Source organism: Salvia splendens, chromosome 22 (assembly GCF_004379255.2).
Source record: "Salvia splendens isolate huo1 chromosome 22, SspV2, whole genome shotgun sequence".
NCBI lineage: Eukaryota > Viridiplantae > Streptophyta > Magnoliopsida > Lamiales > Lamiaceae > Salvia > Salvia splendens.
Genome location: NC_056053.1, coordinates 475925 through 500640, shown reverse-complemented (window position 1 = coordinate 500640; position 24716 = coordinate 475925). Strand labels below are relative to the sequence as shown.

General features: G+C 34.3%; 3 protein-coding genes and 1 pseudogene across 3 annotated transcripts; all 4 read left to right on the top strand.

Moving 5' to 3' along the window:
* The first annotated feature begins 1001 nt into the window (after nucleotides 1-1001).
* Nucleotides 1002-3094, top strand: LOC121787784 (cytochrome P450 71A6-like). The gene is made up of 3 exons (XM_042186624.1): nucleotides 1002-1895; nucleotides 2163-2731; nucleotides 3091-3094. Exons 1-3 carry the CDS (start codon nucleotides 1002-1004, stop codon nucleotides 3092-3094), a joined length of 1467 nt encoding a protein of 488 aa, XP_042042558.1.
* Nucleotides 3095-3169: 75 nt separating this feature from the next.
* Nucleotides 3170-5174, top strand: LOC121787783 (cytochrome P450 71A6-like). The gene is made up of 2 exons (XM_042186623.1): nucleotides 3170-4063; nucleotides 4563-5174. Exons 1-2 carry the CDS (start codon nucleotides 3170-3172, stop codon nucleotides 5172-5174), a joined length of 1506 nt encoding a protein of 501 aa, XP_042042557.1.
* Nucleotides 5175-11479: 6305 nt separating this feature from the next.
* Nucleotides 11480-12591, top strand: LOC121787782 (cytochrome P450 71A6-like). Its single transcript, XM_042186621.1, has 3 exons — nucleotides 11480-11914; nucleotides 12043-12099; nucleotides 12229-12591. The coding sequence occupies exons 1-3, from the start codon at nucleotides 11480-11482 to the stop codon at nucleotides 12589-12591; spliced, it is 855 nt and encodes a 284-aa protein (XP_042042555.1).
* Nucleotides 12592-14552: 1961 nt separating this feature from the next.
* LOC121787781 lies at nucleotides 14553-17351 on the top strand (annotated as a pseudogene).
* Nucleotides 17352-24716: the final 7365 nt, after the last annotated feature.

The window sequence follows — 24716 nt, the reverse complement described above, 5'->3', positions numbered from 1 at the left end:
ATATCGTTTCTAAAGTTAATATCTTTAGCAAACGGAGGGATTATTTAATATAGACTACAATTTTACTTATTTTAAATAAGTCAAATTTAATGAGTACAATTAATTAGCAATAGTAGAATTTTAATATCATCAAGATATTTATATAATAACTTTAAAATTAATTTTACCTATCAAAAAATTTAATTACAATATTAAAAAAGAAAGTGAAAGCAGGGAAACAATGTCTGCGGTTGGAGTCATTACGGGTAGATGGGGAACCATTTTTAATCCTTTTTTTAAAATAAAAATAATTTAAAAGTTGTCACATTTTCCAATTTCCAAATATATATCTAATTTTATTCATTAGTTAATATCAATGCTCAAGGATAATATTCTCTATGTCCTCTAAAAATAGAAATTCTTTTTTCCCCGCCCTCTAGAAATAGATACTTTCCTTTTTAGAAAATTTTCTTTATCTCTAATGAGCTTAGATCCATTTTACATTAACACAATTTTCTTTGCATCTCTTTTTTACTTTACTAATTTATATTAAAACTGGTATAGTTTCAAATATTTTTATTTTTAAGAGAGGTAGGGAGTATAGTCCAAAAAAAATTGAAAATTTTAAGATAAAATAAATAAAGTGAATCACTAATAAATGTCCTAAGTTTTTATTAATATTTTATGTTTACAGCCGTATTATGATTGTTTAGCATTACTTGTCTTCTAAAATTCGATGTCAACCAATGCGGACGAAGGGAGCATTGATTACAAGAATAATGCTATTTCTAAAATTAGCAAAATACAGTGGACTTCCTAATCAAATGATTTGTCTTTCCCATCTAATCATCATTTTAAGCCTATCCACATGTTAATTACAAGGCCAATCAAAACTCTTTCTAAAAATGACACGATATTTACAGTGGACTTTCTAACGAAATTATTATTCTCTCTCATCAAATTATTATTTAAACCATTTCGGAAACCCTTTCTCCTTACAAATCAGTCTCTAAAAACCAAAAATGGTTTCTTTCTCACATTTCTTGGCTGTGCTACTCTCCGCTTCCATCTTCCTCTTCTTCCTCCACAAATGGCGCCGCAGCAACTCCCCGATGCCCCGGGGAAAGCTTCCGCCTTCTCCCCCAACGCTCCCGCTCCTCGGAAACCTCCACCAGCTGGGCTCAGCGTTCCACAAATCCATCCAGTCACTCTCCCTCCGCTACGGCCCCCTCATGCTGCTCCACTTCGGCAAGGTTCCCGTCCTCATCGCCTCCTCGGCTGATGCGGCGAGAGAGATCATGAAACACCAGGACCTGATCTTCTCAAACAGACCCCAGCTCAGCATCGCGAGCCGGCTGTTCTACAACAACCGGGACGTGGCGTTCGCGCCGTATGGAGAGTATTGGCGGCAGAACCGCAGCATATGCGTGCTTCATCTGCTGAGCAGCAAAAGGGTTCAATCCTATCGCCACGTGAGGGAGGAAGAGACTTCCCTCATGGTGGAGAAGATCAGAGAATTGGGTGCTTCTTCAAAGCCCGTGAACATGAACGCCCTCATTCAGTCTCTGACGAATGATGTGATTAGTAGGGTGGCGATGGGGAAGAAGTATGGTTTGGGGAGCGATACCAGGGAGATTTATGCCGAGTTTGGGCTGCTGTTGTCGATTGTACCTTTGTGGGAGTACATTCCATGCTTGAGTTGGACTAGAAGGTTTGATGGTTTGGATAAGAGAGTAGAGAGAGTGGCTAAGGAGATGGATAAGTTTCTGGAATCTGTACTTCAGGAACATAGGGTTAGAGAGAGGAGAGATGGTGATGGTGGTGATCTGGATTTTGTGGACATATTACTGGATTTTCAGAGGGAGAATGCAACCCGCAGCCCCATTGAAGATGACTCTATCAAAGGCATCGTCTTGGTATGAGTACTTTTCTTTTACATTTCTATGCTTTCTTATAGAGACATAAATACTTTGTTGTGTTGATAAGTGGCGAACGCATGAACAAAATAACGTTACGAGTTTCACTAATTTTTAGTTTTCTTACTTGCTTATTAACACTGAGTTATAAAAATTTTATGGAAAGTGGATGGAAGAAGTTGGTGGAATGTGAGGATATGTTTAATCTTTATAAAAATGATTTTCTTACTTTCTTATATATATATGAGATTAATTTTTCTATTGAAGGATATGTTTGCTGCTGGAACTGATACTTCATTCACAACTCTTGAGTGGGCGATGTCGGAGCTGATACGAAATCCAAAAACTATGAACACCTTGCAAAACGAAGTGAGAGAAGTAGCGGGAAGCAAGGAAGAAATTAATGAGCAAGACTTGGATAAAATGCCTTATCTAAAAGCAGTGTTGAAGGAGAATCTAAGGATGCATCCACCTGTTCCAGTGCTTAGCCCTCGTGAATTAATTAAAGACACCAAAGTATTGGGCTATGACGTTGCATCTGGTACGCGTGTGATGATTAATGTTGGGGCAATTTTAAAGGACCCGTCACTGTGGGAAAATCCTGAGGAATTTCGTCCGGAGAGGTTCCTTGAGACAAGCAGAGACTTCAGAGGTCTGCATTTTGAGTTTATTCCGTTTGGGGCAGGCAGGAGGGGCTGCCCTGGTACTACGTTCGCAGTGGCGGTGATTGAGCTTGCATTAGCCAAGTTGGTACACAAGTTTGACTTCACATTGCCTAATGGAGCAAAAATGGAGGAGTTAGATATGAGTGAATCTAATGCAATCATAGGATTGAGGCATGCAAAATTTTGTAGAACAAGGAAATTTTTTAATTATTCTCTTCCTTTTCCATATTTTTTTTCTTATTGTTTCTCCTACAACAATTAAAAATTAACCAAACTACCCCTAATATTAGCTATAGTTTGGCCAATTTATAAATATTGTAGGAGAAATAAAAAAAGAGAGAAAAACTGAAAATTTTATTATTTTAAAAAATTTGCATATCCTGATTTATATTATGAAAGTCAACGAATTTAATCTCAGATTTTAAATAACCAGCGAATTTAGTCCGTTCTTTATGAAATCTCACAATAATTACAAGGCCAATCCTATTTCTGAAAATAACAAGATATCTCTAACGTAATTATTATCTCAGTTGACTTTTTCATAAAATTATTATTTAAAGGCATCTAGGAAACCATTTCATCATACACATCAGTTTCTCCAAACCAAAAATGGTTTCTCTCTCGCATTTCTTTGTTGTGCTACTCTCCACATATCTCTTTCTCTTCTTCCTCCACAAATGGCGCCGAAGTCATTCTCCAGAGTCCCGGAAACGCCTGCCTCCGTCTCCACCAAAGCTCCCGCTAATCGGAAACCTCCACCAGCTGGGCTCAGCCACCCACAGATCCCTCCAGTCATTCTCCCGCCGCTACGGCCCCCTCATGCTGCTCCACTTCGGCAAGGTTCCCGTTCTCATCGCCTCCTCGGCCGAGGCGGCGCGTGAGATCATGAAAAACCAGGACCTGATCTTCTCAAACAGGCCCCAACTCAGCATCGCGGGCCGGCTGGTGTACAACAACCGGGACGTGGCGTTCGCACCGTATGGAGAGTACTGGCGGCAGATCCGCAGCATATGCGTGCTTCATCTGCTAAGCAACAAAAGGGTTCAGTCCTATCGCGGCGTGAGGGAGGAAGAGACTTCCCTCATGGTCGACCAGATCAGAAGGTTGGGTGCTTCTTCAGAGCCAGTGAACTTGAGCGACGTCATTCAGACTATGACGAACGACGTGATTTCCAGGGTGGCGATGGGAAAGAAGTATGGATTGGAGAGTGATTTCAAGGAGACGTTTGCTGAGTTTGGGGTTCTGCTGGCGATTTTACCTTTGTGGGAATACATTCCATGGCTGAGATGGATGAGAAGGTTTGATGGTTTGGATAAGAGAGTAGACAGAGCTGTTAAGAAGATGGATAGGTTTTTGGAGGCTGTGATTCAAGAACATAGGGTTAGGGAGAGGAGAGAAGGAGATGGTGGTGAGCTGGATTTTGTGGACATATTGCTTGATTTTCAGAGAGAGAATGCAAGTCGTACCCCAATTGAAGATGACACCATCAAAGCTATAGTCTTGGTATGAATACTTTTCTTTAATTTACCATATGCATGTTTTTGTTTTCCAATAGAAATATTCATGTGTTTTTGTTGAAGATAAGGCTTGAACTAGCTATCAAGAATCAAGTTGAGTATTGAGAGTTTTTGAGGAGAAAGATTAACACTCTTGTTTACCGAAAGTAAAAGATGAATCTTATTGAAGATGATCGAAAGCTACAACTAACTCGCATACAAAGCAAAGAACTATATTACACTATTTATACTCATCAAATGCTAAATGAATGAGTAGTTCACACTAGCTTTAACCGTTTCAAGAACTCAGCCTCTAGCAGCTAGTTCCTAACTAACTTTTACTTCTTGATCTTGATCCGCTGCAGCTGCTACATTCCATTGTTCTCATGCACTCTCGGTTGTTTTGTTCATCCACAAAGTCTACAGTCTTCTACTGTTGTACAATGACAAACCCCGTTATCTTCATATTATGCCTGCCCCATTTTGATTGAATATTTCTTTTCCAGGATATGATAGGTGCTGGAACTGATACTACATATACAGTTCTTGAGTGGACGATGACGGAGCTGATACGAAATCCAGAAACCATGAAAACTTTACAAAATGAAGTGAGAGAAGTAGCTGGAAGTAAGGATGAAATTGATGAGCAAGACTTGGAGAAAATGCCTTATCTGAAAGCAGTACTAAAGGAGAGTTTAAGGTTGCATTCGCCGATCCCATTGTTGGTCCCTCGTGAATTATCTCAAGACACAAGAGTACTTGGTTATGACGTCGCATCTGGTACGCGTGTGATGATAAATGTTTGGGCGATTTCTAGGGATCCGTCATTGTGGAAAAATCCCGAGGAATTTTGTCCAGAGAGATTCCTTGAAATGAACATAGACATTAGAGGTCTGCATTTTGAGTTGACTCCATTTGGGGCAGGCAGGAGGGGTTGCCCTGGTAATATGTTCGCGTTGGCGGTGGATGAGATTGCATTAGCCAAGTTGGTACACAAGTTCGATTTTAGATTGCCTGATGGAGCGAAAGTGAAGGAGTTAGATGTGAGTGAATCCAGTGGACTCTCGATCCATAAAAAGTGTCCTTTGCTTGTTGTAGCTACTTCACATGTTTTATAAGTAACGCAATATCAGTATTTTAAAAATCGGACTAGATCAACTGTGAACTGATGTGTTGCTCAGTCCGATTTAGACGTGAAGACTGCCTAATAAATAATTTCAACAGCTTATATACCAGAATAACTGGTATTACAATTATATTGCATATGCAATTATTCAATAATATCCATGCATTTTTATGTATATATGCAATGCAGTAATATTACGTATTAAACATTGGTTCCCTATACTTGGAGGTCTGTTCCACGTTTAATTACAAAGGATAAATTAAATGACACATGAACTCAAGAGTTTAATCAATATATAAATATTAAATATTCCCTCGTTTCATTGAAGATAACTCATTTTTCCTTTTTTAATTTGTTCCAACCAAGATGACCCCGTATAAAAATGAAAATATTTTTATTTTTATTTTATTCTCCCTCATACTTTATTCTCCACACTTTATAATTGACCTGCTAATTTAAAGTACCTCGTGTGATACTAAATTAAAATACCGTTAATCTACTTTTTATAAATATAAATGGTGATGTTTATAATTAAATTGAAATTGTATATTAATAAACAACTTATAAGATAATTATTGATATACTTAGTTAATCAGTGATCTAAATTCAAATTGAACTATGATTCATTTACTTATACGGTTATAAATGTATGATTAATAGTAGCAATTATAATATTAACAATCGGAATATATACAATATTATAACTGATTATAAACAGCTCCATATAGGAAGGAGTCTTATGTCATAACTTAGTTTTATAAATTATCTAGGATTTTAATTTATCTAATGAATTTAAACTAATTTCCAATTTTCTGATTTATGCTTCCTTAAAAAAATTATATATTTTCTATGTATATTTTTTAAATTGAAACATTGTTCCTCTAAAAATTAAATTACTTTTATATACAAGTATTGTATTCTACGATAATTACATACTCCCTCCGTCCCATAAAAATATGGGCGGATGAGATGACACGTGAATTAAGACAAAATTGGTAAAGTAAGATAGATGGGAGAATGGTATGGTAACGTAAGAGAGAGTAGGGGAATGATAGTTAAAGTAGAGTTAGTGGATACTAGAACCTACATTATTAAATTGATATAACTTTCCAAAAATGGAATGCATATATTTTTACGGGACGGACAAAAATGGAAAGTGCACATATTTTTATGGTACGGAGGGAGTATATTTTGTTTATAAATTATTTAAATACTAAAATACTTTCCCCGTTTTCTAAAATTAGAAACTTTTGCATTTTAGGAAATGGCCACTAACACTAATTCCATTACTTTTTCTCCTGTTCTCTTTTACTTTATCCTTTTTTTTTCCTCTCTCTCGTACTTTACAAATTTTGTATTAAAACTCGTATTGTTTCCAAAGTTAATATTTTTAGAAAAAAGAGGGATTATTTAATATAGTACTATAACTTTACTTATTGTAGATAAGTGAAATTTAATACAATTAATTAGCAATAATAGAATTTAATATCATCAAGATATTTGTATAATAACTTTTAAATTAATTTAATCTATTAAAAATTTAAATAACAATAGAGATTCTTTTTTATTTGGTCGTCCTTTAAAAATATAAACTTTTTTTACAAAATTTATTTCTCTCTAATGAGGTAAGACCCATTTTTCACTAACACACTTCTTTCTATCTCTCTTTTACATTAATAATTTATATTAAAATCCATATATCTTTAAATGTTTCAATTTTTAAAGAACTGAGGAAAAATAGTCTAATCAAAATTGATATTTTTAATATAAAATTAATTGAAGTGAATCACTAATAAATGTCAAAGTTTTTGTTAATATTAAAGTGAATCTCTATTAAATGTCCAAGTTAATATTTTCTGGCTTATCTAATGTTTGATACCAACGAAGATTTAACTCAAAGCCCGCTTTATTTACAAACCTGTCTAAGCCCGTCCGAAATTCCATTGTTCACCCCAAAATAATATTCATATTATATTTGTTTTGCATTATTTTTTTTTAAAATTCCGATTTCAATTACTCCTTTCGTCTAAAAATCTCTTTTTGTAGAAGACACGAGTTTTAATAATAAATTAGTAAAGTACTCCCTCCATCATATTGAAGATGACTCACTTTCCTTTTTGATTTGTACCAATTAAGATGACTCATTACTAAAAATGGAAATATATTTATCTCTATTTTATTCTCTCTCTCTTACTTTAGTCTCTCCACTTAACACACAAATAAAGTTGCATAAAATCTCGTGCCGCCCAAGGAACGGACCATCTTCCCATCTTCCTTGGGACGGAGGGAGGGACAAAGAATGAGAAAGTAGGCAAGTAAGATAAATATGGAGAAAAAGTGGGGGTAATTACATATTTCATACAAAATGTTTTACCTTTATTTCAATTTAGTACAAAAAGTACTAAGTTTACATATTTCATACAAAAAGTTTACTTAGTGTTCCATAATAACACATTCCGTTAAGTCTCCACTAACACCGTTACTTCCAATTACATCATACATACAAAAAGTTTCATCAATGATTCAAATTTGTACAAAAAGTTTTAAATTAAAACTTTCCATTAATTATTTCAAATACAATTATTTTTATTCCTCACAAAAATGAAAAACACAGAGAAAAAAAATCACCACGCTTCACCATCAAATTAGCGAATTACATTTTATTGTCGAAGCTTTCTCATGTAACAATGGAGAATACAACTAAAAACATATTGAATCTTTTTGCAAAAATTAAATATTGACTTATTGGCTGTTTGAAGCTTAAATTAGCCATTTTGTAAAGATGAAATATGGACTTATTTTATAACGTGTTCTATAAAGCATACAATAAAAAAATAGAATTTTTTAAAATCAAGATCAATTGTCGGAAGAACTGATATTAATTGTTATTTTTTTAGAGTGATTAATTGTATTAAATCTCTAATTATTCTTTTATTGTGATGATAAGTTGGATAAATTATAAATTAACTAACGGTGTTTAAAATATTTAACGGAATGTATTATTTTGGAACACTAAGTAAATTTTTTGTATGAAATATGTAATCTTAATACTTTTTGTACTAAATTGAAACAAAGGTAAAACATTTTGTATGAAAGACGTAATTATCTCAGAAAAAGTAGATAAAGTATGAGAAATAGGAAAAGAGTGGATAAAATATGACAGAGTAACTTTATATTTTTAGAAATGAGACAATTTTTTTAGATATCACAAAATTACAAAATGAGAATATTTTTATGGAGTAACGATGGAGTAATGCTGACGGCGAGAGGCGAGAGAAGGAATAATCCTGTATTTAATTGACTCGTGCATCAAATCATTATTTTAAACTCATCCGTATACTAATTACGAGGCCAATCCTATGCATAAAAATAACAACATATTTGATGTGGGTTCTCCAAAATTATTATTTTCAGTTGACTTTCTCATCAAATTATTATTTAAAGGAATTTAGGAAAACTTTTTCTCTCAATCCAAATTATTGTTTTAATTATTCAACATTTTAATTTAAAATTACTGATCCAGGTGAGTTTGTGAGTTTAAGAAATTATTTGACTTTGTGAACAAGAAATATGGGTGATAAAAAATAGTGGAACTAATTATTATATAGAGAAAGAGAGCTTCCAAACAAATCTGAATACTCACCTACAACAGACTTTAAATTTCAACTTCTTCCTTAGGTGTGATCAGGGACACAACTAGAAATTGGTATAAGCCGGTACTGAAATTTAACAATAAATACGGTAGGACGCACGATGCCCCTAGGATCTCTGGTAGCAAATAGTCTTCTCTAGTAGTACAAGTGGTCGATGTATCTAGGATTTTCGATTTGAGAATCCGAAGAAAATATAAGAGTCCGCAAATTGAGCTACTAAAATATTAATTTAATATAAATATCGTACTTCATCAATGAGCGATTACTTGTCCCACTTTGTCTCGTTTTGAATATTAAAAATGTATTGAAAATAGTTAGTGGAATGTACGTCATTTATATGGAATATTAATTTTTAAATAAAATATAAGTGGAATGTGGGGTGTATTTATCAAATTAGTATAAGGTAGATGAATATGTATTTGCAGACATATCAAAAGTAAATTATGAGACGAATAATTCGGACAAAAAATTAATAAATAATTTTATTTATACAATATATTATCATACAAATTAAAAATAATAAATTTTGAAATAGTATTTAGTTCCTTAAACATTTTTAAAGATAGATGAATCAATATTTATATATTCCTAAACTAATAAACTCACAAAATAAGAAATGGAATATCATTTAATAATGAGGTAAGATCCTCTACTAATATTACTATCCCAAAATCAGAGCATCGGGTGCTATCCCATTGATGACGCTGTATTAGTGACTTAACTCAAGTAGGAAAAGTTTAAATTTATTACTCAGTTTTTCGCCACTAAAATTCTGCTTTGGATTGAAAATATATTCATGTAATACAATGATTTTTATTTAACAAAATGAAAATTGGTGCTTAAATAAAACCAAATATATTGCTGCCTAAATAAACTAAGGTAAATTAGAGGAGGAACTAGACCGAATTTTAATTTTTTTTTATTTTCATAATCACACAAAATAAGAAATAGATATAATCATGATCTCTCTTCCAATGCTTAATCATATCCTTACACCCTCTTTATTAGCCGGTTCCATATGTTCAGTTGCCACAGTTCCACGCCCCTTTGGAATGCAAGGACGAAGACAACAATATTACGAAATGGGATCTTTCAGATAAGAGAAGGGTGAAGGCGGTGACTTGAGATATACAATGTATCAGTATTGGGGTGAAAATGAAAAAAAGATAGGGTGAAAAATATTAAAATACGGTGAAAATATTAGGGATATATAGTTGGGTTAATTCATAATTGTAGGAGAAAAAAAAAATAAATAGAAAAAAATTCAAAAAGTCTCTTATTATGAAAAATTAGCATATTTTGATCCCATATTCTAAAGAGACAACAAATTTAATCCAAAATTTTAAAAAATCAGCAAATTTAATCAATTTTCCTGAAATCTCTCATTAATTACAAAGCCAATCCTATTTCTAAAAAGAATAAAGGCCAAAATTGGTCCTGAATATATGCTCATTTTATGATTTTGGTCATAAATTTTATCTTTTGAATGTTTGTGGGCTACCCATTCAATTACAATACATATTTTAATAAATAAGTTTTCCTCCTCCACCTCCTCCACGCCACCGCCGCAGTTCCTGAACTCCACAATGATCGACGCCATAGTTCCGACGACGATCGCAAACAACAACAACACCGCGTCCACATCGAACGACAATCCGAACAATTTCCAGCCCTACCAACACCACGGCATTAACACCCCACAAATGAATTTCTCGAATTTGAGACGATCTGAGCATGTGGAAAAGCGGCGAGACGGTGAGGAATAACGATCCGATTCAACAAAACCTGCCGGAATTCAACAACAACAATATCGGATCGCAGAATTACAATTTGAATGTTGCAGAAAAGGAATGGAGAATGCTGCTTCGTTCCACTGCTGAAGGTACAGTTGCTTCATGGATTTGTCCTTCCTATTAAATGAATATTAGTCAAATAATTACTCTCATCTTTTAATAAATGAATATTTATTAAATAATTAAGAAAATAATTAAGGAGTAAAAATCATAATTAACAGTCTAATCTGGTCAAAATCGGGATTAGACCCGTTGACCTTTAAAAACTAACGGAACAGTTAGTCCATGACCAATTGTGATCCGATTTGAAATATTCAGGATGCAGAAAATTCAAAAGATAAGTTTAGCACAAAAATCGTAAAATGGACATATATTCAGGACCAATTTTGACATTTACTCTTCTAAAAATAACAATATATCTAGAAAGAAATTAATTACAAGGCCAATCCTATTTCTGAAAATAACAAGATATCTCTAAAGAAATTATTATTCACAGTTGACTTCTCATCAAATTATTATTTAAAAGTATCTAGGAAACCCTTTCTCTTTACCCATTAGTTTCTCCAAACCAAAAATGGTTTGTCTCTCACATTTCTTGGCTTTGCTACTCTCCGCATCCATCTTCCTCTTCTTCCTCCTAAAATGGCGCCGCAGCAACCCTCCGAAGCCCCGAGAAAGGCTGCCACCTTCTCCACCAAAGCTCCCTGTCATCGGAAACCTCCACCAGCTGAGCTCAGCCCCCCACAGATCCTTTCAGTCACTCTCCCGCCGCTACGGCCCTCTCATGCTGCTCCACTTCGGCCAAAGTTCCCGTTCTCATCGCCTCCTCGGCTGAGGCGGCACGTGAGATCATGAAAAACCAGGACCTGATCTTCTCAAACAGGCCCCAACTCAGCATTGCGAGGCCGGCTGTTCTACAACAACCGAGATATGGCGTTCGCACCGTATGGAGAACACTGGCGGCAGATCCGCAGCATATGCGTGCTTCATCTTCTGAGCAACAAAAGGGTTCAGTCCTACCGCGGCGTGAGGGAGGAAGAAACTTCCCTCATGGTGGAGAAGATCAGAAGGTTGGGTGCTTCTTCAAGCCCGTGAACTTGAGCGACGTCATTCAGTCTTTGACGATCGATGTGATTTGTAGGGTGGCGCTTGGGAAGAAGTATAGCTTGGAGAGTGATTTCAAGGAGATTTTTGGTGAGTTTGGGGAGCTAGTGGGGATTTTACCTTTGTGGGAGTACATTCCATGGCTGAGATGGATGAGAAGGTTTGATGGTTTGGATAAGAGAGTAGACAGAGCTGCTAAGAAGATGGATAGGTTTTTGGGAGGTTGTGATTCAAGAACATAGGGTTAGGGAGAGGAGAGAGGGAGATGAGGGTGAGCTGGATTTTGTGGACCTATTGCTTGATTTTTCAGAGAGAGAATGCAAGTCGCAGCCCTATTGAAGATGACACTATCAAAGCTATCGTTTTGGTATGGATACTTTTCTTTTACCATATGTATGTTTTTATTTTCTTATAGAAATAATTTGATCTGTTGTACAGTGGCAAATGCGAAAAAAATTTATTAGGAGTTTCACCGATATATATTTTTCTTTTGCAGGATATGTTTGCTGCGGGAACTGATACTACATATACAACTCTTGAGTGGGCGATGACAGAGCTGATACGAAATCCAGAAACAATGAAAACTTTGCAGAATGAAGTAAGAGTAGCTGGAAATAAGGATGAAATTGATGAGCAAGACTTGGATAAAATGCCTTATCTGAAAGCAGTGATAAAGGAGAGTCTAAGGTTGCATTCGCCGGGACCATTGTTGCTCCCTCGTGAATTAACTCAAGACACAAGAGTATTGGGCTATGAGGTCGCATCTGGTACGCGTGTGATGATTAATGTTTGGGCGATTTCTAGGGACCCGTCATTGTGGAAAAATCCTGAGGAATTTTCGTCCAGAGAGATTCCTTGAAATGAGCATAGACTTTAGAGGTCTGCATTTTGAGTTGACTCCGTTTGGGGCAGGCAGGAGGGGTTGCCCTGGTATTACCTTCGCGATGGCGGTGGATGAGCTCACATTAGCCAAGTTGGTACAGAAGTTCGATTTTGGATTGCCTAATGGAGCGAAAATGAAGGAGTTAGATGTGAGTGAATCTAGTGGAGTCATAATCATAAAAAGTTTCCTTTGTTTGTTTGTAGCTACTTCACATGTTTTTAGATAACGCAATGTTGATATTTTAAAAATCGGACTGGATCAATCGGTTCAACCATGAACAGACGTGTTCCAAGCTTGATGTTGAGAAGAGTTGAACTTGAATATTGAACTATTAGCTTGCTTGAGAAAATGATTCTTCTTACTCTCCCCCCTTTCCAATTGTTTGAACTATTAGATGCATTTATTTTTTGCAATGCTGAAAAGAGATTCTAGGGGTGATGGGGCCTGAAAAGTTAATTGGTGTACACATGGAATATACACATACACATAGTCGGGCCACACTCCTTTTCACGAGCCCATATGAAAATTTTCATTTTGTATCAGATAATCGAGTTTGACAGAAGACAACCCTTTTCTCAGCTATTCAATAGTATAAGTCTGGCCCATATAGATAATTGTGAGAATCTAAAAAGACCAATTTATTGAATTGACTAAATATATTTTTTGTTATTATTTATATAAATTTACAAATTCAAACTGTTTTGTGACCGTTGAAAAGAAAATCGACGCAATTATACGAACCACATGACTACATTAAACAACAAATACTCCCTTCGTTTCCAAAAATAAAATTTATTTTCCTTTTTATCCGTTCCTAAATTTTTTTTTCATTTTAAAAAATGGATACCATAATCCTCTAATACTAATTCCACTACTTTTTCTCATTCTCTCTTTTATTTTACCCACTTTTTCTATTTCTTACTTTTTTCTATTACAACTCATATCGTTTCTAAAGTTAATATCTTTAGCAAACGAGGGATTATTTAATATAGACTACAATTTTACTTATTTTAAATAAGTCAAATTTAATGAGTACAATTAATTAGCATAGTAGAATTTTAATATCATCAAGATATTTATATAATAACTTTAAAATTAATTTTACCTATCAAAAAATTTAATTACAATATTAAAAAGAAAGTGAAAGCAGGGGAAACAATGTCTGCGGTTGGAGTCATTACGGGTAGATGGGGAACCATTTTTAATCCTTTTTTTTAAAATAAAAATAATTTAAAAGTTGTCACATTTTCCAATTCCAAATATATATCTAATTTTATTCATTAGTTAATATCAATGCTCAAGGATAATATTCTATGTCCTCTAAAAATAGAAATTCTTTTTTCCCCGCCCTCTAGAAATAGATACTTTCCTTTTTGAAAATTTTCTTTATCTCTAATGAGCTTAGATCCATTTTACATTAACACAATTTTCTTTGCATCTCTTTTTTACTTTACTAATTTATATTAAACTGGTATAGTTTCATCAAAATATTTTTATTTTAAGAGAGGTAGGGAGTATAGTCCAAAAAAAATTGGAAATTTTAAGATAAAATAATAAGTGAATCACTAATAACTGTCCTAAGTTTTTTATTAATATTTATGTTTACAGCCGTATTATGAGTGTTTAGCATTACTTGTCTTCTAAATTCGATGTCAACCAATGCGGACGAAGGAGCATTGATTACAAGAATAATGCTATTTCTAAAATTAGCAAAATACAGTGGACTTCCTAATCAATGATTTGTCTTTCCCATCTAATCATCATTTTAAGCCTATCCACATGTTATATTACAAGGCAATCAAAACTTCTTTCTAAAAATGACCAACGATATTACAGTGGAACTTCTAACGAATTATTATTCTCTCTCATCAAATTATTATTTAAACCATTTCGGAAACCCTTTCTCCTTACCAAATCAGTCCTCTAAAACACCAAAAATGGTTTCTTTCTCACATTCTTGGCTGTGCTACTCTCCGCTTCCATCTTCCCTCTTATTCCTCCACAAATGGCGCCGCAGCAACTCCCCGATGCCCCGGGAAAGCTTCCGCCTTCTCCCCCAACGCTCCCGCTCCTCGGAAACCTCCACCAGCTGGGCTCAGCGTTCCACAAATCCATCCAGTCACTCTCCCTCCGCTACGGCCCCCTCATGCTGCTCCACTTCGGCAAGGTTCCCGTCCTCATCGCCTCCTCGGCTGATGCGGCGAGAGAGATCATGAAACACCAGGACCTGATCTTCTCAAACAGACCCCAGCTCAGCATCGCGAGCCGGCTGTTCTACAACAACCGGGACGTGGCGTTCGCGCCGTATGGAGAGTATTGGCGGCAGAACCGCAGCATATGCGTGCTTCATCTGCTGAGCAGCAAAAGGGTTCAATCCTATCGCCACGTGAGGGAGGAAGAGACTTCCCTCATGGTGGAGAAGATCAGAGAATTGGGTGCTTCTTCAAAGCCCGTGAACATGAACGCCCTCATTCAGTCTCTGACGAATGATGTGATTAGTAGGGTGGCGATGGGGAAGAAGTATGGTTTGGGGAGCGATACCAGGGAGATTTATGCCGAGTTTGGGCTGCTGTTGTCGATTGTACCTTTGTGGGAGTACATTCCATGCTTGAGTTGGACTAGAAGGTTTGATGGTTTGGATAAGAGAGTAGAGAGAGTGGCTAAGGAGATGGATAAGTTTCTGGAATCTGTACTTCAGGAACATAGGGTTAGAGAGAGGAGAGATGGTGATGGTGGTGATCTGGATTTTGTGGACATATTACTGGATTTTCAGAGGGAGAATGCAACCCGCAGCCCCATTGAAGATGACTCTATCAAAGGCATCGTCTTGGTATGAGTACTTTTCTTTTACATTTCTATGCTTTCTTATAGAGACATAAATACTTTGTTGTGTTGATAAGTGGCGAACGCATGAACAAAATAACGTTACGAGTTTCACTAATTTTTAGTTTTCTTACTTGCTTATTAACACTGAGTTATAAAAATTTTATGGAAAGTGGATGGAAGAAGTTGGTGGAATGTGAGGATATGTTTAATCTTTATAAAAATGATTTTCTTACTTTCTTATATATATATGAGATTAATTTTTCTATTGAAGGATATGTTTGCTGCTGGAACTGATACTTCATTCACAACTCTTGAGTGGGCGATGTCGGAGCTGATACGAAATCCAAAAACTATGAACACCTTGCAAAACGAAGTGAGAGAAGTAGCGGGAAGCAAGGAAGAAATTAATGAGCAAGACTTGGATAAAATGCCTTATCTAAAAGCAGTGTTGAAGGAGAATCTAAGGATGCATCCACCTGTTCCAGTGCTTAGCCCTCGTGAATTAATTAAAGACACCAAAGTATTGGGCTATGACGTTGCATCTGGTACGCGTGTGATGATTAATGTTGGGGCAATTTTAAAGGACCCGTCACTGTGGGAAAATCCTGAGGAATTTCGTCCGGAGAGGTTCCTTGAGACAAGCAGAGACTTCAGAGGTCTGCATTTTGAGTTTATTCCGTTTGGGGCAGGCAGGAGGGGCTGCCCTGGTACTACGTTCGCAGTGGCGGTGATTGAGCTTGCATTAGCCAAGTTGGTACACAAGTTTGACTTCACATTGCCTAATGGAGCAAAAATGGAGGAGTTAGATATGAGTGAATCTAATGCAATCATAGGATTGAGGCATGCAAAATTTTGTAGAACAAGGAAATTTTTTAATTATTCTCTTCCTTTTCCATATTTTTTTTCTTATTGTTTCTCCTACAACAATTAAAAATTAACCAAACTACCCCTAATATTAGCTATAGTTTGGCCAATTTATAAATATTGTAGGAGAAATAAAAAAAGAGAGAAAAACTGAAAATTTTATTATTTTAAAAAATTTGCATATCCTGATTTATATTATGAAAGTCAACGAATTTAATCTCAGATTTTAAATAACCAGCGAATTTAGTCCGTTCTTTATGAAATCTCACAATAATTACAAGGCCAATCCTATTTCTGAAAATAACAAGATATCTCTAACGTAATTATTATCTCAGTTGACTTTTTCATAAAATTATTATTTAAAGGCATCTAGGAAACCATTTCATCATACACATCAGTTTCTCCAAACCAAAAATGGTTTCTCTCTCGCATTTCTTTGTTGTGCTACTCTCCACATATCTCTTCTCTTCTTCCTCCACAAATGGCGCCGAAGTCATTCTCCAGAGTCCCGGAAACGCCTGCCTCCGTCTCCACCAAAAGCTCCCGCTAATCGGAAACCTCCACCAGCTGGGCTCAGGCCACCCACAGATCCCTCCAGTCATTCTCCCGCCGCTACGGCCCCCCTCATGCTGCTCCACTTCGGCAAGGTTCCCGTTCTCATCGCCTCCTCGGCCGAGGCGGCGCGTGAGATCATGAAAACCAGGACCCTGATCTTCTCAAACAGGCCCCAACTCAGCATCGCGGGCCGGCTGGTGTACAACAACCGGGACGTGGCGTTTTCGCACCGTATGGAGAGTACTGGCGGCAGATCCGCAGCATATGCGTGCTTCATCTGCCTAAGCAACAAAAGGGGTTCAGTCCCTATCGCGGCTGTGAGGGAGGAAGAGACTTCCCTCATGGTCGACCAGATCAGAAGGTTGGGTGCTTCCTCAGAGCCAGTGAACTTGAGCGACGTCATTCAGACTATGACGAACGACGTGATTTCCAGGGTGGCGATGGGAAAGAAGTATGATTGGAGGAGTGATTTTCAAGGAGACGTTTGCTGAGTTTGGGGTTCTGCTGGCGATTTTACCTTTGTGGGAATACATTCCATGGCTGAGATGGATGAGAAGGTTTGATGGTTTGGATAAGAGAGTAGACAGAGCTGTTAAGAAGATGGATAGGTTTTTGGAGGCTGTGTGATTCAAGAACATAGGGTTAGGGAGAGGAGAGAAGGAGATGGTGGTGAGCTGGATTTTGTGGACATATTGCTGATTTTCAGAGAGGAGAATTGCAAGTCGTACCCCAATTGAAGATGACACCATCAAAGCTATAGTCTTGGTAGAATACTTTTCTTTAATTTACATATGCATGTTTTTGTTTCAATAGAAATATTCATGTGTTTTTGTTGAAGATACGGCTTGAACTAGCTATCAAGAATCAAGTTGAGTATTGAGAGTTTTTGAGGAGAAAGATTAACACTCTTGTTTACCGAAAGTAAAAAGATGAATCTTATTGAAGATGATCGAAAGCTACAACTAACTCGCATACAAAGCAAAGAACTATTACACTATTTATACTCATCAAATGCTAAATGAATGAGTAGTTCACACTAGCTTTAACCGTTTCAAGAACTCAGCCTCTAGCAGCTAGTTCCTAACTAACTTTTACTTCTTGATCTCTTGATCCGCTGCAGCTGCTACATTCCATTGTTCTCATGCACTCTCGGTTGTTTTGTCTATCCACAAAGTCTACAGTCTTTACTGTTGTACAATGACAAACCCCGTTATCTTCATATTATGCCTGCCCCCATTTTGATTGAATATTTCTTTTCCAGGATATGATAGGTGCTGGAACTGATACTACATATACAGTTCTTGAGTGGACGATGACGGAGCTGATACGAAATCCAGAAACCATGAAAAACTTTACAAAATGAAGTGATGAGAAAGTAGCTGGAAGTAAGGATGAAATTGATGAGCAAGACTTGGAGAGAAAATGCCTTATCTGAAAGCCGAGTACTAAAGGAGAGTTAATGGTTGCATTCGCCGATCCCATTGTTGGTCCCTCGTGAATTATCTCAAGACACAAGAGTACTTGGTTATGACGTCGCATCTGGTACGCGTGTGATGATAAATGTTTGGGCGATTTCTAGGGATCCGTTCATTGTGGAAAATCCCGAGAGGAATTTTGTCCAGAGAGATTCCTTGAAATGAACATAGACATTAGAGGTCTGCATTTTGAGTTGACTCCATTTGGGCAGGCAGGAGGGGTTGCCTGGTAATATGTTCGCGTTGGCGGTGGATGAGATTGATTAGCCAAGTTGGTACACAAGTTCGATTTTAGATTGCCTGATGGAGCGATAAGTGAAGGAGTTAGATGTGAGTGAATCCACTTGACTCTCGATCCATTAAAAAGTGTCCTTTGCTTGTTGTAGCTACTTCACATGTTTTATAAGTAACGAATATCAGTATTTTTAAAAATCGGACTAGATCAACTGTGAACTGATGTGTGCTCAGTCCGATTTAGACGTGAAGACTGCCTAATAAATAATTTCAACAGCTTATATACCAGAATAACTGGTATTACAATTATATTGCATATGCAATATTCAATAATATCCATGCATTTTTATGTATATATGCAATGCAGTAATATTACGTATTAAACATTGGTTCCCTATACTTGGAGGTCTGTTCCACGTTTAATTACAAGGATAAATTAAATGACACAATTGAACTCAAGAGTTTACTCAATATATTAAATATTAAATATTCCCTCGTTTCATTGAAGATAACTCAATTTTCTCTTTTTTTTAATTTGTTCAACCAATGACCCAGTATAAAAATGAAAATATTTTTATTTTTATTTTATTCTCCCTCATACTTTATTCTCCAACACTTTATAATTGACCTGCAATAATTTAAAGTACCTCGTGTGTGTGATGTGATACTAAATTAAAATACCGTGTAATCTACTTTTTAATAAAATAAATGGTGATGTTTATAATTAAATTGAAATTGTATATTAATAAACAACTTATAAGATAATTATTGATATACTTAGTTAATCAGTGATCTAAATTCAAATTGAACTATGATTTCATTTACTATACGGTTATAAATGTATGATTAATAGTAGCAATTATAATATAACAATCGGAATATATACAATATTATAACTGATTATAAACAGCTCCATATAGGAAGGAAGTCTTATGTCATAACTTAGTTTTATAAATTATCTAGGATTTTAATTTATCTAATGAATTTAAACTAATTTCCAATTTTCTGATTTATGCTTCCTTAAAAAAAATTAATATTTTCTATGTATATTTTTTAAATTGAAACAATTGTTCCTCTAAAAATTAAATTACTTTTATATACAGTATTGTATTCTACGATAATTACATACTCCCTCCGTCCCATAAAAATATGGGCGGATGAGATGACACGTGAATTAAGACAAAATTGGTAAAGTAAGATAGATGGGAGAATGGTATGGTAACGTAAGAGAGAGTAGGGGAATGATAGTTAAAGTAGAGTTAGTGGATACTAGAACCTACATTATTAAATTGATATAACTTTCCAAAAAATGGAATGCATATATTTTTACGGGACGGACAAAAATGGAAAGTGCACATATTTTATGGTACGGAGGGAGTATATTTGTTTATAAATTATTTAAATACTAAAATACTTTCCCCGTTTTCTAAAATTAGAAACTTTTGCATTTTAGGAAATGGCCACTAACACTAATTCCATTACTTTTTCTCCTGTTCTCTTTTACTTTATCCTTTTTTTTTCCTCTCTCTCGTACTTTACAAATTTTGTATTAAAACTCGTATTGTTTCCAAAGTTAATATTTTTAGAAAAAAGAGGGATTATTTAATATAGTACTATAACTTTACTTATTGTAGATAAGTGAAATTTAATACAATTAATTAGCAATAATAGAATTTTAATATCATCAAGATATTTGTATAATAACTTTTAAATTAATTTAATCTATTAAAATTTAAATAACAATAGAGATTCTTTTTTATTTGGTCGTCCTTTAAAATATAAACTTTTTTTACAAAATTTATTTCTCTCTAATGAGGTAAGACCCATTTTTCACTAACACACTTCTTTCTATCTCTCTTTTACATTAATAATTTATATTAAAATCCATATATCTTTAAATGTTTCAATTTTTTAAAGAACTGAGGAAAAATAGTCTAATCAAAATTGATATTTTTAATATAAAATTAATTGAAGTGAATCACTAATAAATGTCAAGTTTTTGTTAATATTAAAGTGAATCTCTATTAAATGTCCAAGTTAATATTTTCTGGCTTATCTAATGTTTGATACCAACGAAGATTTAACTCAAAGCCCGCTTTATTTACAAACCTGTCTAAGCCCGTCCGAAATTCCATTGTTCACCCCAAAATAATATTCATATTATATTTGTTTTGCATTATTTTTTTTTAAAATTCCGATTTCAATTACTCCTTTCGTCTAAAAATCTCTTTTTGTAGAAGACACGAGTTTTAATAATAAATTAGTAAAGTACTCCCTCCATCATATTGAAGATGACTCACTTTCCTTTTTGATTTGTACCAATTAAGATGACTCATTACTAAAAATGGAAATATATTTATCTCTATTTTATTCTCTCTCTCTTACTTTAGTCTCTCCACTTAACACACAAAATAAAGTTGCATAAAATCTCGTGCCGCCCAAGGAACGGACCATCTTCCCATCTTCCTTGGGACGGAGGGAGGGACAAAGAATGAGAAAGTAGGCAAGTAAGATAAATATGGAGAAAAAGTGGGGTAATTACATATTTCATACAAAATGTTTTACCTTTATTTCAATTTAGTACAAAAAGTACTAAGTTTACATATTTCATACAAAAAGTTTACTTAGTGTTCCATAATAACACATTCCGTTAAGTCTCCACTAACACCGTTACTTCCAATTACATCATACATACAAAAAGTTTCATCAATGATTCAAATTTGTACAAAAAGTTTTAAATTAAAACTTTCCATTAATTATTTCAAATACAATTATTTTTATTCCTCACAAAAATGAAAAACACAGAGAAAAAAAATCACCACGCTTCACCATCAAATTAGCGAATTACATTTTATTGTCGAAGCTTTCTCATGTAACAATGGAGAATACAACTAAAAACATATTGAATCTTTTTGCAAAAATTAAATATTGACTTATTGGCTGTTTGAAGCTTAAATTAGCCATTTTGTAAAGATGAAATATGGACTTATTTTATAACGTGTTCTATAAAGCATACAATAAAAAAATAGAATTTTTTAAAATCAAGATCAATTGTCGGAAGAACTGATATTAATTGTTATTTTTTTAGAGTGATTAATTGTATTAAATCTCTAATTATTCTTTTATTGTGATGATAAGTTGGATAAATTATAAATTAACTAACGGTGTTTAAAATATTTAACGGAATGTATTATTTTGGAACACTAAGTAAATTTTTTGTATGAAATATGTAATCTTAATACTTTTTGTACTAAATTGAAACAAAGGTAAAACATTTTGTATGAAAGACGTAATTATCTCAGAAAAAGTAGATAAAGTATGAGAAATAGGAAAAGAGTGGATAAAATATGACAGAGTAACTTTATATTTTTAGAAATGAGACAATTTTTTTAGATATCACAAAATTACAAAATGAGAATATTTTTATGGAGTAACGATGGAGTAATGCTGACGGCGAGAGGCGAGAGAAGGAATAATCCTGTATTTAATTGACTCGTGCATCAAATCATTATTTTAAACTCATCCGTATACTAATTACGAGGCCAATCCTATGCATAAAAATAACAACATATTTGATGTGGGTTCTCCAAAATTATTATTTTCAGTTGACTTTCTCATCAAATTATTATTTAAAGGAATTTAGGAAAACTTTTTTCTCTCAATCCAAATTATTGTTTTAATTATTCAACATTTTAATTTAAAATTACTGATCCAGGTGAGTTTGTGAGTTTAAGAAATTATTTGACTTTGTGAACAAGAAATATGGGTGATAAAAAATAGTGGAACTAATTATTATATAGAGAAAGAGAGCTTCCAAACAAATCTGAATACTCACCTACAACAGACTTTAAATTTCAACTTCTTCCTTAGGTGTGATCAGGGACACAACTAGAAATTGGTATAAGCCGGTACTGAAATTTAACAATAAATACGGTAGGACGCACGATGCCCCTAGGATCTCTGGTAGCAAATAGTCTTCTCTAGTAGTACAAGTGGTCGATGTATCTAGGATTTTCGATTTGAGAATCCGAAGAAAATATAAGAGTCCGCAAATTTAACTACTAAAATATTAATTTAATATAAATATCGTATTTCATCAATGCGCGATTACTTGTCCCACTTTGTCTCGTTTTGAATATTAAAAATGTATTGAAAATAGTTAGTGGAATGTACGTCATTTATATGGAATATTAATTTTTAAATAAAATATAAGTGGAATGTGGGGTGTATTTATCAAATTAGTATAAGGTAGATGAATATGTATTTGCAGACATATCAAAAGTAAATTATGAGACGAATAATTCGGACAAAAAATTAATAAATAATTTTATTTATACAATATATTATCATACAAATTAAAATAATAAATTTTGAAATAGTATTTAGTTCCTTAAACATTTTTAAAGATAGATGAATCAATATTTATATATTCCTAAACTAATAAACTCACAAAATAAGAAATGGAATATCATTTAATAATGAGATAAGATCCTCTACTAATACTACTATCCCAAAATCAGAGCATCGGGTGCTATCCCATTGATGACGCTGTATTAGTGACTTAACTCAAGTAGGAAAAGTTTAAATTTATTACTCAGTTTTTCGCCACTAAAATTCTGCTTTGGATTGAAAATATATTCATGTAATACAATGATTTTTATTTAACAAAATGAAAATTGGTGCTTAAATAAAACCAAATATATTGCTGCCTAAATAAACTAAGGTAAATTAGAGGAGGAACTAGACCGAATTTTAATTTTTTTTTATTTTCATAATCACACAAAATAAGAAATAGATATAATCATGATCTCTCTTCCAATGCTTAATCATATCCTTACACCCTCTTTATTAGCCGGTTCCATATGTTCAGTTGCCACAGTTCCACGCCCCTTTGGAATGCAAGGACGAAGACAACAATATTACGAAATGGGATCTTTCAGATAAGAGAAGGGTGAAGGCGGTGACTTGAGATATACAATGTATCAGTATTGGGGTGAAAATGAAAAAAAGATAGGGTGAAAAATATTAAAATACGGTGAAAATATTAGGGATATATAGTTGGGTTAATTCATAATTGTAGGAGAAAAAAAAAATAAATAGAAAAAAATTCAAAAAGTCTCTTATTATGAAAAATTAGCATATTTTGATCCCATATTCTAAAGAGACAACAAATTTAATCCAAAATTTTAAAAAATCAGCAAATTTAATCAATTTTCCTGAAATCTCTCATTAATTACAAAGCCAATCCTATTTCTAAAAAGAATAAAGGCCAAAATTGGTCCTGAATATATGCTCATTTTATGATTTTGGTCATAAATTTTATCTTTTGAATGTTTGTGGGCTACCCATTCAATTACAATACATATTTTAATAAATAAGTTTTCCTCCTCCACCTCCTCCACGCCACCGCCGCAGTTCCTGAACTCCACAATGATCGACGCCATAGTTCCGACGACGATCGCAAACAACAACAACACCGCGTCCACATCGAACGACAATCCGAACAATTTCCAGCCCTACCAACACCACGGCATTAACACCCCACAAATGAATTTCTCGAATTTGAGACGATCTGAGCATGTGGAAAAGCGGCGAGACGGTGAGGAATAACGATCCGATTCAACAAAACCTGCCGGAATTCAACAACAACAATATCGGATCGCAGAATTACAATTTGAATGTTGCAGAAAAAGGAATGGAGAATGCTGCTTCGTTCCACTGCTGAAGGTACAGTTGCTTCATGGATTTGTCCTTCCTATTAAATGAATATTAGTCAAATAATTACTCTCATCTTTTAATAAATGAATATTTATTAAAATAATTAAGAAAATAATTAAGGAGTAAAAATCATAATTAACAGTCTAATCTGGTCAAAATCGGGATTAGACCCGTTGACCTTTAAAAACTAACGGAACAGTTAGTCCATGACCAATTGTGATCCGATTTGAAATATTCAGGATGCAGAAATTCAAAAGATAAAGTTTAGCACAAAAATCGTAAAATGGACATATATTCAGGACCAATTTTGACATTTACTCTTCTAAAAATAACAATATATCTAGAAAGAAATTAATTACAAGGCCAATCCTATTTCTGAAAATAACAAGATATCTCTAAAGAAATTATTATTCACAGTTGACTTCTCAT